The 11740-nt window shown below is 55.6% G+C and overlaps 1 protein-coding gene across 6 annotated transcripts; it reads left to right on the forward strand.

Annotated features, from left to right (window-relative positions):
* The first annotated feature begins 4478 nt into the window (after positions 1-4478).
* LOC140901086 (uncharacterized) lies at positions 4479-10951 on the forward strand. 6 transcript variants are annotated; one of them, XM_073319293.1, is made up of 3 exons: positions 4479-4625; positions 8529-8630; positions 9035-10950. In XM_073319293.1, exons 1-3 carry the CDS (start codon positions 4559-4561, stop codon positions 10432-10434), a joined length of 1569 nt encoding a protein of 522 aa, XP_073175394.1. In that variant the 5' UTR covers positions 4479-4558; the 3' UTR covers positions 10435-10950. The 6 variants fall into 6 exon arrangements, with proteins under 6 accessions (XP_073175394.1, XP_073175398.1, XP_073175396.1 ...); XM_073319295.1 differs by having other exon boundaries at positions 4541-4625; positions 8429-8630; XM_073319298.1 differs by lacking the exon at positions 4479-4625 and adding an exon at positions 4954-5151.
* The last annotated feature ends 789 nt before the right edge of the window (positions 10952-11740 follow it).

Genomic DNA, 11740 nt, shown 5'->3' on the forward strand with positions numbered 1-11740 from the left:
TTTGTTTGTTTTAAATCTGCTGCCTATTAATTTCATTTGGTGACCCCTAGTTCTTGTGTTATGAGAAGGAGTAAATAACACTTCCTTATTTACTTTCTCCACACCAGTTATGATTTTATAGACCTCTGTCATATCCCCCCCTTAGTCCTCTCTTTTCCAAGCTGAAAATTCCCAATCTTATTAATCGCTCCTCATATGGCAGCCATTCTATACCCCTAATCATTTCTGTTGCCCTTTTCTGAACCTTTTCCAATTCCAATATATCTTTTTTGAGATGGGACAACCACATCTGCATGCAGTATTCAAGATGTGGCCGTACCATGGATTCATATAGAAGCAATATGATATTTTCTGTCTTATTATCTGTCCCTTTCTTAACGATTCCCAACATTCTGTTCATTTTTTCAATTGCCACTGCACATTGAGTGGATGTTTTCAGAGAACTATCCACAATGACTCCAAGATCTGAGTGGTAACAGCTAATTTATACCCCATCATTTTATATGTATAGTTGGGATTATGTTTTCCAGTGTGTATTACTTTGCATTTATAAACATTAAATTTGATCTGCCATTTTCTTGCCCAGTCACCCAGTTTTGAGAGATCCTTTTGTAGCTCTTTGCAGTCTGCCTGGGACCAAACTGTCTTGAGTAGTTTTGTATCATCTGCAAATTTTGCCACTTCACTGTTTACCCCTTTTTCCAGATCATTTATGAATATGTCAAATAGGACTGGGCCCAGTACAGAACCCTGCGGTGGGGGGACACCACTATTTACCTCTCTCATTCATGTATAGCTCTGATTCAGCCATTTTGTATCCAACAGCCTGCCACCACTTTTCACAGACATACTCTTGGCTTCCTGACTTGGCTGATGTTAGCAGGTGACCCCAGCACACCTCCCGTCTCAAACCTATGTGCTCTGCGATGTCCAGCCCTCTCCTGCAGCATTCAGAGGAAAATAAGGTCTGTTTCCTCCTCTAAAGAGACAAAATGCACAGCTTGCCACATTCAGTGGAGTTAGCTACACTTTTTATTCAAATACAGCACTGTTGGTTTAGCTCAAAAGTAAAACAAGTTTAGTAACAAAAGAAGATAGGATTTGATGTGAGTTCAGGTATAAGAGATAAAGGCAGAAGTGGTTTCAAACAGATAAAAGTGAAACGCTTTCCAGTGACTAAAACTGAACCTAGCAAGATACAGCCTTTGTTCAAGATGGCTTTTCTCACCCAAAGTCTTCCAGCAGGATGGCGGCTGTCCCTCCCACCTTCGGTCAGAATCTCCTCTAGAAGCCAAAGTGCTGGCTCCTTTGTCTTCTTAGGTGAAAGAGATCATTTGGGGGTCTTTGGCCTTCTCTTTTATAGTCCAGGGAACCTTTGCAATGGCTCCTTCTGAAGGTTACACCTCAACATTTAGTCAAGCTGTGAGAAAGGTGATGCTGAGCCTGGTGGTGAAGGAAGGGCCATGGATCATTGGTGTGCAGCTGCTTCTGCTTCCACAGCCCATCAGTATGCTTCTTCTTGCTGCTGCTTTTCTGCCTCCCGCTCCTGGGCTCCTGCTTCCCAGTTTTGGTGTTCACACTCTTTGGCTTCCTGCTCAGCTAAACAGTTCTGGCGTTCATGCTTCTGTCTTGATTTGTCACTCTCCAATTTGGCCAGCTCTAGCTTTGCAGTTGCTCTGCTGATTCTCCTGTTTTTGCTTTACTTTTGTTCTGTTTCCTTTACCCAAAATAAACAAACAGAAAATAATAAAATTGTAACCTTTCCTTTGGCTGTTTTCAGTCCCTACACTTGAGAATCACATAAGTGGTTCTCACCCAGGGGTATGTGTGTACTGGAGGTACGCAGAGGTGTCCCCAGGGTACATCAACTCATCTAGATATTTGCCTAGTTTTACCACAGGCTACATAAAAAGCACTAGTGAAGTCAGTACAAACTAAAATTTCATACAATGGCTTGTTTAGACTGCTCTATATGTCGTACACTGACAAGTAAGTACAATATTTCCATTCCAGTTGATTTATTTTATAATTATATGGCAAAAATGAGACAGTCAGCAATTTTTCAGTAATAGTGTGGCTATGACACTTTTGTATTTTTATGTCTGATTTTGTAAGCAAGTAGTTTTTAAGTGAGGTGAAACTTGGGGTGCGCAAGACAAATCAGACTCCTGAAAGGGGTTCATTAGTCTGGAAAGGTTGAGAGCCACTGACTTAAACTGTTACCCCAGTGCTTGAGCTGTAAATCTGTTAAAATAGCAAGCAGTATGTAAATCCTGCATGATTACACCACTGTCCCACAAAATTCTTCGTCTGCCCTCTCTGTAGCACTTTTCCATGTAACTTGAATGTAGCATTAATATTTAAAATAATGTTTCAACTATTGATCAGTTCAATAGAAATCATCAAAATTATTTGCATAAACAGTAGCATGTATTAAAGCAAAGGTGTCATGATAGCTTCAAAGCTGTCGGGATAACATACGACAGTGAGAACCACTTTGTACATATATTTATATATTTCCACAAACATGGTCAAACGGAGAACTGGAGTACTTGTGGCACCTTAGAGACTAACAAATTTATTTGAGCATAAGCTTTCGTGAGCTCACTTCATCGGATGAAGCTGTAGCTCACGAAAGCTTATGTTCATGTTTGTTAGACTCTAAGGTGCCACAAGTACCCTTTTCTTTTTGCGAATACAGACTAACACGGCTGCTACTCTGAAAACTGAGAGCTGGCATTTCTATGATGGAGTTTGGGGAATGTAAGAGGAAAGGAGGTATAGGTATTCTAGCAATACGATAGAGTTTCCAAACTCTATTAACGCATACCAAGCCACATTGCTGCTGTACGAGTCTCCCGAAAACACTAAGGATGCTAGCGGGTTTAACTTAGTGTAGTATCTAGGACTAGGAGAGTACTTCTTTAAATAGTTTGCGTACACTCTACTGCTTTGAGACAGACTTGAAGTTGAAGAAGGACTCAGAGATCGGACCCCATAGTGATGGGATTAGGGCTAGAAGACAAAGAGTTTGTGAGAACTGTAGTGCTATTCACTGTTGTCTATATTTTAGAAGCCATCAGAAATCACTCACAACTTCAGGATAGGTTAAGCTAGACCTTGGATTTTTGCACATAGTTAATAAACATGGTTATTTGAGAGCCAGCTATGCCCGAGCAGTGTCTTCATATGAATTTTGCTGTGTAACATGCAAAACACACAACTTTAATAATGTGTTTTATTATTTTGATTAACACAATGAAACAAATTTAGATAAATGTTGCCATTTTCCTGTTCTTAATTCACCAAACAACAAACTCCTTCCTTTGTAACTAGTGTATAATGTCCCCAGAAGGGGTGTACCAGACCCTCTGCTGGAGGTCTTGTGCCTTGCCACTCCCTGCCCCAGAAAAGGGCAGTGGAGAGGGTCCTCCAAATTGCCTAGAGTGGGTGCTTGGGACACAGCCAATCAGAAAGGGGCTGAAGGGAGCAGCTAATCAGGCCCCAGCAGCTTAGTATAAGAAGAAATGCAGGGCCATTATAAAATCAGGTCCTTGCTAGAGTTTGAGGAATGTGGTGGGGTGAGGGAGTAATTGGACCTCAGACAGAGCAATGCTGGTGGAAAGAAGAAGCTCTGGGCTGATTGCTGCTGAGGAAGTTGCAGTGGGGGAGGTTTAGATTGGATATTAGGAAAAACTTTTTCACTAAGAGGGTGGTGAAACACTGGAATGCGTTACCTAGGGAGGTGGTAGAATCTCCTTCCTTAGAGGTTTTTAAGGTCAGGCTTGACAAAGCCCTGGCTGGGATGATTTAACTGGGAATTGGTCCTGCTTCGAGCAGGGGGTTGGACTAGATGACCTTCTGGGGTCCCTTCCAACCCTGGTATTCTATGATTCTATGAAGGCGTAGGGCTACTGGGAAGCGGCCCTGGGAATTAGAGCGGTGGTGTAGATAAAGGGGCATGATGGACAACTGCTATCCGCAGGGGTAGCGAGTGGACCAGGGTCTTCCTCACCTGCCATTAACCACTGTGGGAAGTGGCCTGGATTTTGAGATACCCCAGAAGGGGAACTTGAATTCTTTAGTGGCCCAGTAGGAGAGCTGGGGCCTGAGATGCCCTCTGAGGACATGGCCTCAGGGGGAAGCCCTGGAGTAAGGCCTGCTGTCAGAGCTGAAACCACTACTAGACTATGGGACTGATTACGGATAAGGACCTAAGCCCAAGAAGGGCTTTAGGGGGAGGCCCTGCAGGCGCTCAAGCCCGGGGGACTGGGGAGACATGAGCGCTCTCCTCCTCTACAGCGAGTGGAAAAAATGATCGCTGGATTTGAAACCCACGGACTATGGCTTGTTGTTGATTTGTATGTAGGTATTGGGTGTGAAGGGACAAAGTAAACCCAAAATAAAAACGGGGTAAGGCATCTGTCAGGCCAGAAACCCCTCTGTGGGCTCTGGGAGGGGCGTAGCCGCCTCTCTCCATAGCACAAGAAGGGTCAGGTGGGGGGGCCAGCGTGTCACATCCCGGCGGGCTGCTCCGTGTGGCATTCACGGGCAGTTGATGAGTCGCAGGCCGGCCCGGGACGCTGGTGGCCTTGCGGGACACGGGCTCTTGTCCGGAGCTAGCAGTAAGGAGCGGTGATTTCCACGGGAGCCGGGCCTGGGGGGGGAAGCGGGTGTCAGGAGCGGGGCAGCCCGGCGGGGACAGGCAGGGAGCCCTTCCCCGGCATTGCTGCTTCGTGCGGCCGCTCGGCGTCCCCGCGCTGCACGGAGCCCCGGCCGCCGGCGGGCGAGGCCCCTGGTAAACAGCCGAGGCCAGGCTGGAGCCGAGCGGGGCGGAGGGCGCGGGCTGCGGCCGGAGCTCGGGGAGGCCGGGTCCTTCGGCGGCGGGGCGGGCATTGGAAGTGCTCGCGCTGGGGCGGGAGGGGCCGGGCGGCTGAGCCCCCGCGGCGCGGGGCCGGACGGAGGGGGCGGAAGCGGGGCCGGGCTGCTCCCGGGCAGCTCTGGGCACGCCGCGGGCAGCCCGGTCCGCTCCCCCGCCCGCAGCTGGCTCAGCGTGTGGGGCGGGCAGGCGCCCTCCAGCAGCCAGGCCGCTCCACGGTGGGGTGCACGGCTGCAGCCCGCGGATCTGCCCCGCCGGCTCCGGGACAGCTGGTACGGTGCGCTGGGGGGGGTGACCCCTGTCCGTGCAGGGCTCGGGGTGTGTGTGTGTGGGGGGGTGATCTGTGTCTGTGCAGGGGTGGGGGTTGGCTGCTCTTTGTGCAGGACTGTGTGTGTGTGTGGGGGTGATCTGTGTCTGTGCAGGAGTGTGTAGGGGGGGGGGTTGGCTGCTCTCTGTGCAGGGCTCTGTGTGTGTAGGGGGTGTGTGTGTGTGTGGGGGGGTGACCCCTGTCTGTGCAGGGCTCGGGGTGTGTGTGTGGGGGGGTGACCCCTGTCCGTGCAGGGCTCGGGGTGTGTGTGTGTGTGTGATCGGTGTCTGTGCAGGGGTGGGGGTTGGCTGCTCTTTGTGCAGGACTGTGTGTGTGTGTGGGGGGGTGATCTGTGTCTGTGCAGGAGTGTGTATGGGGGGTTGGCTGCTCTCTGTGCAGGGCTCTGTGTGTGAAGGGTGTGTGTGTGTGTGATCGGTGTCTGTGCAGGGTGTGTGTGTGTGGGGGGGGGGGGGTGACCCCTGTCTGTGCAGGGCTCGGGGTGTGTGTGTGTGATCGGTGTCTGTGCAGGGGTGTGTGTGGGGGTTGGCTGCTCTTTGTGCAGGACTGTGTGTGTGTGGGGGGGTGATCTGTGTCTGTGCAGGAGTGTGTATGGGGGGGGGTTGGCTGCTCTCTGTGCAGGGCTCTGTGTGTGTAGGGGGTGTGTGTGTGTGTGGGGGGTGACCCCTGTCTGTGCAGGGCTCGGGGTGTGTGTGTGTGGGGGGGTGATCTGTGTCTGTGCAGGAGTGTGTAGGGGGGGGGGTTGGCTGCTCTCTGTGCAGGGCTCTGTGTGTGTAGGGGGTGTGTGTGTGTGTGTGGGGGTGACCCCTGTCTGTGCAGGGCTCGGGGTGTGTGTGTGTGATCGGTGTCTGTGCAGGGGTGTGTGTGGGGGTTGGCTGCTCTTTGTGCAGGACTGTGTGTGTGTGGGGGGGTGATCTGTGTCTGTGCAGGAGTGTGTATGGGGGGGGGGTTGGCTGCTCTCTGTGCAGAGCTCTGTGTGTGTAGGGGGTGTGTGTGTGTGTGGGGGGGTGACCCCTGTCTGTGCAGGGCTCGGGGTGTGTGTGTGTGGGGGGGTGATCTGTGTCTGTGCAGGAGTGTGTATGGGGGGTTGGCTGCTCTCTGTGCAGGGCTCTGTGTGTGAAGGGTGTGTGTGTGTGTGATCGGTGTCTGTGCAGGGTGTGTGTGTGTGGGGGGGTGATCTGTGTCTGTGCAGGAGTGTGTATGGGGGGGGGGTTGGCTGCTCTCTGTGCAGAGCTCTGTGTGTGTAGGGGGTGTGTGTGTGTGTGGGGGGGTGACCCCTGTCTGTGCAGGGCTCGGGGTGTGTGTGTGTGGGGGGGTGATCTGTGTCTGTGCAGGAGTGTGTATGGGGGGGGGTTGGCTGCTCTCTGTGCAGAGCTCTGTGTGTACGTGTGAGGGGTGCCTGTGACTGGTGTCTGTGCAGGGGTATGGGGGGAGGCGGTGTGACCTGTGTGTGTGTTTGGGGGGTGGGGAGGATCAGTTCTGGGTTAGGGTTACAGTTCTGTCTGGTTCTGTTCAATATCTTCAGTGACTTAGATGATGGCGCAGAGAGTGCACTAATAATGTTTGTGGACGATACCAAGCAGAGAGGGGTTGCAAGTGCTTTGGAAGATAGGATTAAAATTGAAAATGATCTGGAAAAATGGTCTAAAGTAAATACGATGAAATTCAATACGAACAAATGCAAAGTACTCCCCTTAGGAAGGAACAATCAGTTGCGCGCATACAAACTGGGAAATGACTGCCTAGGAAGGAGTATTGCGGAAAGGGATTTGGGGGTCAGAGTGGATCACAAGCTAAATATGAATCAACAATGTAACACTGTTTCAAAAAAAGCAAACGTCGTTCCGGGATGTATTCGCAGGAGTGTTGTAAGCAAGACTCAAGAAGTAGTTCTTACACTCTACTCCACATTGATATGCCCTCAGCTGAGTATTGTGTCCAGTTCTGAGCACCACCTTTCAGGAAAGATGTGGACAAATTGGAGAAAAGCAACAAAAATGATTAAAGGTCTAAAAAACATGATTTATGAGGGAAGATTGAAAAAACTGGGTTCGTTTAGTCTGGAAAAGAAAAGACTGAGGGGGGACATGCTCCCCATTTTCGAGTACATAAAAGGCTGTTACCAGGAGGAGGGAGGTAAATTGTTCTCCTTAACCCTGAGGATAAAGCAGCAATGGGCTTAAATTGCAGCAAGGGCAGTTTAGGTTGGACATTAGGAAAAACTTCCTACCTGTCAGAGTAGTTAAGCAGTGGAATCAATTGCCTAGGGAGGCTGTGGAATCTCCATCACTGGAGATTTTTAGGAGCAGGTTAGACAAACCCGTCAGGGATAATGCTCACTCCTGCTATGAGTGCAGGGGACTGGACTAGATGACCTCCCGAGGTCCCTTCCAGTTCTATGATTGGGGGTATCGGGAGAGGTGCTGCTTTGCAATGGCAGCACCAGCTGGTGATTGCTCTTTGGCCCATGGTAGTACTCGGAGCCATTTGGAGATCAGGCCTTATGGCACCGGGCCCTGCACAAGCCCAGAACGAAGACGCTCCTTGTGCCAAGGAGCTGGGGTGCTGTCCTAGCGGCAGGGGTCCCTGGGTGTGCTGTGGAGCGAGGGGGGTTTCCTCATTAGTGTGAGGCACTTCCTCCCTAGGTCGAATCCAGTGGTGTGATGCTGTCAGATGTCTCCAGCACGAGCGCGCTCAGGGCTCTGTGGCTCAGAAGACCACAGAGCTGTTCCCTGTAGAGCTCTGATGGCCAGGCTGTGCGCTCTGAGGCTGGTTTGGGGCTCTTTCTGGAGGGCCGTGGTCTGTTTCCCCTGCAGGGCCTGAGTACGCGGTCTGCTCTGGAAAGTGCAGGAGTCTCTGCCACCCTCTTGTGACCGAGGGGATTGCTGGCTCTCTGCTCCATGCAGTGGGGTCCCCGGGGGGGCTGTTGGCTCACAGGACATGGGCGCTTCCCTGGCTTGCTCTTTTGCACGGAGTTGGTGTTCACCACACAGGGTGGCATTAGCCAGGCCAACTGTTTCCTACCAGTTCCGTTCAGAGGCTCAGTCCTGGCGCTGCACGGAGCCAGTTTGGTTCAAGTCTGAAGCTGGCAGGGGACTTTTATACCCCTGTGTTAGTGAACGGCTGTGGGGCCTCGCTGGCACCATGGCTCGGGGAGTCCGTGGGGTCGTCTCCCCTCCACTCTGATTGTTTGTGTCTGAATTGACCCTCCTGTGTTTCCACAGGTGTTTCCTGGCTGTTCTGTCCATGCCAGCCCAGAGTGGCAGATGAACGCTGAGCTGGGTGGGTATTTAGCTGGATCCCACCTGCTCCGTTCTCTCCCAGCAGGGCCCCAATCCCAATACTGGATGGAGCTAGGGGAAGAGCTGCAAGTCCCAGATCTCAGCAAAGGCGAGGACGATGAGAGCTGGCCCGGCTCCCAAACAGGTGGGGGATCAATAAGCCCAGCTGAGAGGGATGGGGGCAGATGGGACCCCCCCAAAGCCACCCCTGCAAGCCCTCCTGGCCCAGCTCCTCTCAGAGGTTGTCACCACCCTCTCCCTGATCTGTGTGCACCACGGCCCCCAGAACCAGATGAGAGCCGTGTCTTGGCTCTCCCTGAAAATGCAAATAATAATTCCAGCCTACACAGAGGCAAAGAAAGGCTTGTGAACCTGAGCTGGGTGGTGCTGACGCCTGCCTGAGTCTGCAGCCGCCTGAAAAAGCTGCAAGAGGTGTGTGGAAACCGGCTCCGGGGGGGCGGGGGCCACGTGGGTGGTGCCTCAGGGGCCCTGTCCTAGCTGGCCTCCTGTGGGGACGGCTCATGCCCGATTGCCCATTTGTTCCTGCAGGTGAGAGGCTGGCGAGCGTGGCTGGGGCAGAGGATGCTGCTCCGGGAAGGGGCAGCAGCAGCACTGGTGTGGAGCTGGTGAGGGGAGCGTGGCACGAAGACCCGGCTGCGGGGGCAGAGGCAGCTGTGCGAGGAGGCAGGGCCAGGGCGGAGGAGGCTGTGCCGGGAGGTAGCGCTGCTGCAGAGCCGGCGCGGCACAGAGACCCCGCAGCCAGGTGGCCCTTTAAATGCAGCGAGTGTGGGAAGAGCTTCCGGCAGAGCGCCACGCTGACAAGGCACCAGCTCCTCCATGCGAGCGAGAGGCCCTACGTCTGCACCACCTGCAGCAAAGGCTTTTGCGACCGCGCGGCGCTGGCCACGCACCAGCGGGCGCACACGGGCGAGCGCCCCTTCCCCTGCCCGGTGTGCGGCAAGGCCTTCGCGGGCAGCTCGGCGCTGCTGGTGCATCAGCGCGTGCACACCGGCGAGCGCCCCTACCGCTGCGGGGAGTGCGGGCAGAGCTTCCGGCAGAGCGCCCACCTGACGCAGCACCAGCAGGGCGCCCACGCCAGCCAGCGCCCTCACACCTGCGGTCGCTGCGGCAAGAGCTTCGGGCTGCGCTCCACGCTGGCACGGCACCTGCAGACCCACAGCGTCGAACGCCCCCACGCCTGCCCTGACTGCCCTCGCCGCTTCCGCCAGCGAGCCCACCTGCTCCGGCACCGGCTAGCGCACACGGGCGAGCGCCCCTTCCCCTGCCCGGTCTGCGGCAAGGCCTTTGCCCTGAGCGCCACGTTGCTGCGGCACCAGCTGGTGCACACGGGCGAGCGCCCCTTCCGCTGCGGGGAGTGCGGGCGCGGCTACACCCAGAGCTCCTACCTGCGGCAGCACCAGCGCAGTGCCCACGCTGGCCAGCGCCCCCACGCCTGCCCGGACTGCGGCCGCGCCTTCGCCGACCGTGCCAACCTCCTGCGGCACCAGCGGGGCCACGCAGGCGCCCGACCCCACGCCTGTGCCGAGTGCGGGCGGTGCTTTGCCCAGCTGGCACACCTCCGGGAGCACGGGCGCACACACAGCGGGGAGCAGCCGTTCGGCTGCAGCCAGTGCGGCCGAGCCTTTGGGCACCGTTCAGCCCTGGCAGCGCACCAGCGGGCACACAGCGGGGAGCGCCCCTACCCCTGTGCCCAGTGCGGGTGCCACTTTGCCCAGCTGGCCAGCCTGGTGGAGCACCGCCGGCGGCACACGGGTGAGAAACCGCACGCCTGCCCCCGCTGCGGGCGCCGCTTCCGCCACCGCTCGGCCCTGCTTCGCCACCAGCGCTCCCATGCCGGAGCCTGCCCCTTCCGCTGCGGGCAGTGCGGGCGCGGCTACACCCGCAGCTCCAACCTCCTGCTGCACCAGCGGGTGCACGCTGCTGAGTGACATCCCAGCCCCCGGGACATCACTGGCAGCCGGTGACTCCCACCCCCCTCATGCTGGGATGGTCCTGGCCTGGTCTGGCCCTGACCAGAGTCCATACTTGTGCGTGGCCACTCCCCCGCCCACTGCCAGGAATGGGGCTGGCTGGGCCAGGCCTGCGTTGCCTGTCCAGGTACTGAGAGCGAGTGAAGCTGCTGCCACCAGTCATGGTTTCTCCAGCCCAGGTAGCAAACATGGGGGCAGAGCTTCCTGCAGGTGGGGCCCTGCTCAGGGGTGGGGCTCAGGGAATGGGGGCTGTGCCCAGGCAGTGCCTGACCCCATTTTTCTCCCCTCTTGCTGGCTGGTGCTGCCCGGGCTGCTGCTCCAGCACCCTGGGCCCTGCGGTGTGGCCCAGCCAAGCCAAAGCCCGCCCTGCAGCTGCCCAGACGTGTGCGGGGCTGGGGAACAGAAGCAGGGGGACGCCAGCACTCAATGCAGGCTTGTGGGAAACGGGAGGGGCTGGGTGGAGGGATGGGGGGGCTGGCTGCGGGAGCAGCTTCTAATGAATTTTCTAAAATGTTTTGTTACAAAGTGAAAATAAACCTGTGAAATTCCCAGGGGCCCTGTGTCATGTCTGCAGCGGGCAGGCTGGGCCCCATGGCCTGACTGCACCAAGCGCTCCCGAGGGGAATGCCAGCTGGGCACAGGCACCCGGTGTTGCTAGGTCTTCATTGGTGCTGCCACATCCTGGCTCCGTTTTGGAGAAATGTCTCTCTGGGGGCTTTTGTTGTCACCACATTGTGTGTGAACGTGGGCAGTGCCACCTCCCTGCTCCGCGCCAGTCACTCTGAGAGGAGCTAGCTGTCTCCCTCGTCTCAGCAGGGCATGATCCTTTGCACTGTCAGTGACTGTTTTGCTTCCCAGCTCTTAGCACCGCAGCGGGAGGGTTCTGTTCAGCTTGCAGCCCCGCAGCATGCCCTCTCTTCCATCCCAGTTTCTCCGGCCGCCAGGTGGGACGGGGCTCTGTTGGCTCTGGCCACAATCCTGCTGCGCTGCGAGACCAGTCTGCATGAGGACACTGCCGTCAGCTGCCTGTGGAAATCACCAGCCCGCTGTGGCCCTGCGCGGGCTCTGCATTTCCTCTGCCTGGAAGTGTCTAAAGCTGCTGCAGAACGGCCTGCGGCAGGCCTGGGTACTCGGGGCCTTGCTTATGGGCCCAGAGCCCCAGATCAGCTTTATGCCTCATCTGCCACCTGTGGGGTGGGACATGGCTGCAGCAGCACGGCCAGGCAGCCACTGCCTGGTGTCAGCAAGGCGGGCTGACAATGAG

Source organism: Lepidochelys kempii, chromosome 20, assembly GCF_965140265.1.
Source record: "Lepidochelys kempii isolate rLepKem1 chromosome 20, rLepKem1.hap2, whole genome shotgun sequence".
Taxonomy (NCBI): domain Eukaryota; kingdom Metazoa; phylum Chordata; order Testudines; family Cheloniidae; genus Lepidochelys; species Lepidochelys kempii.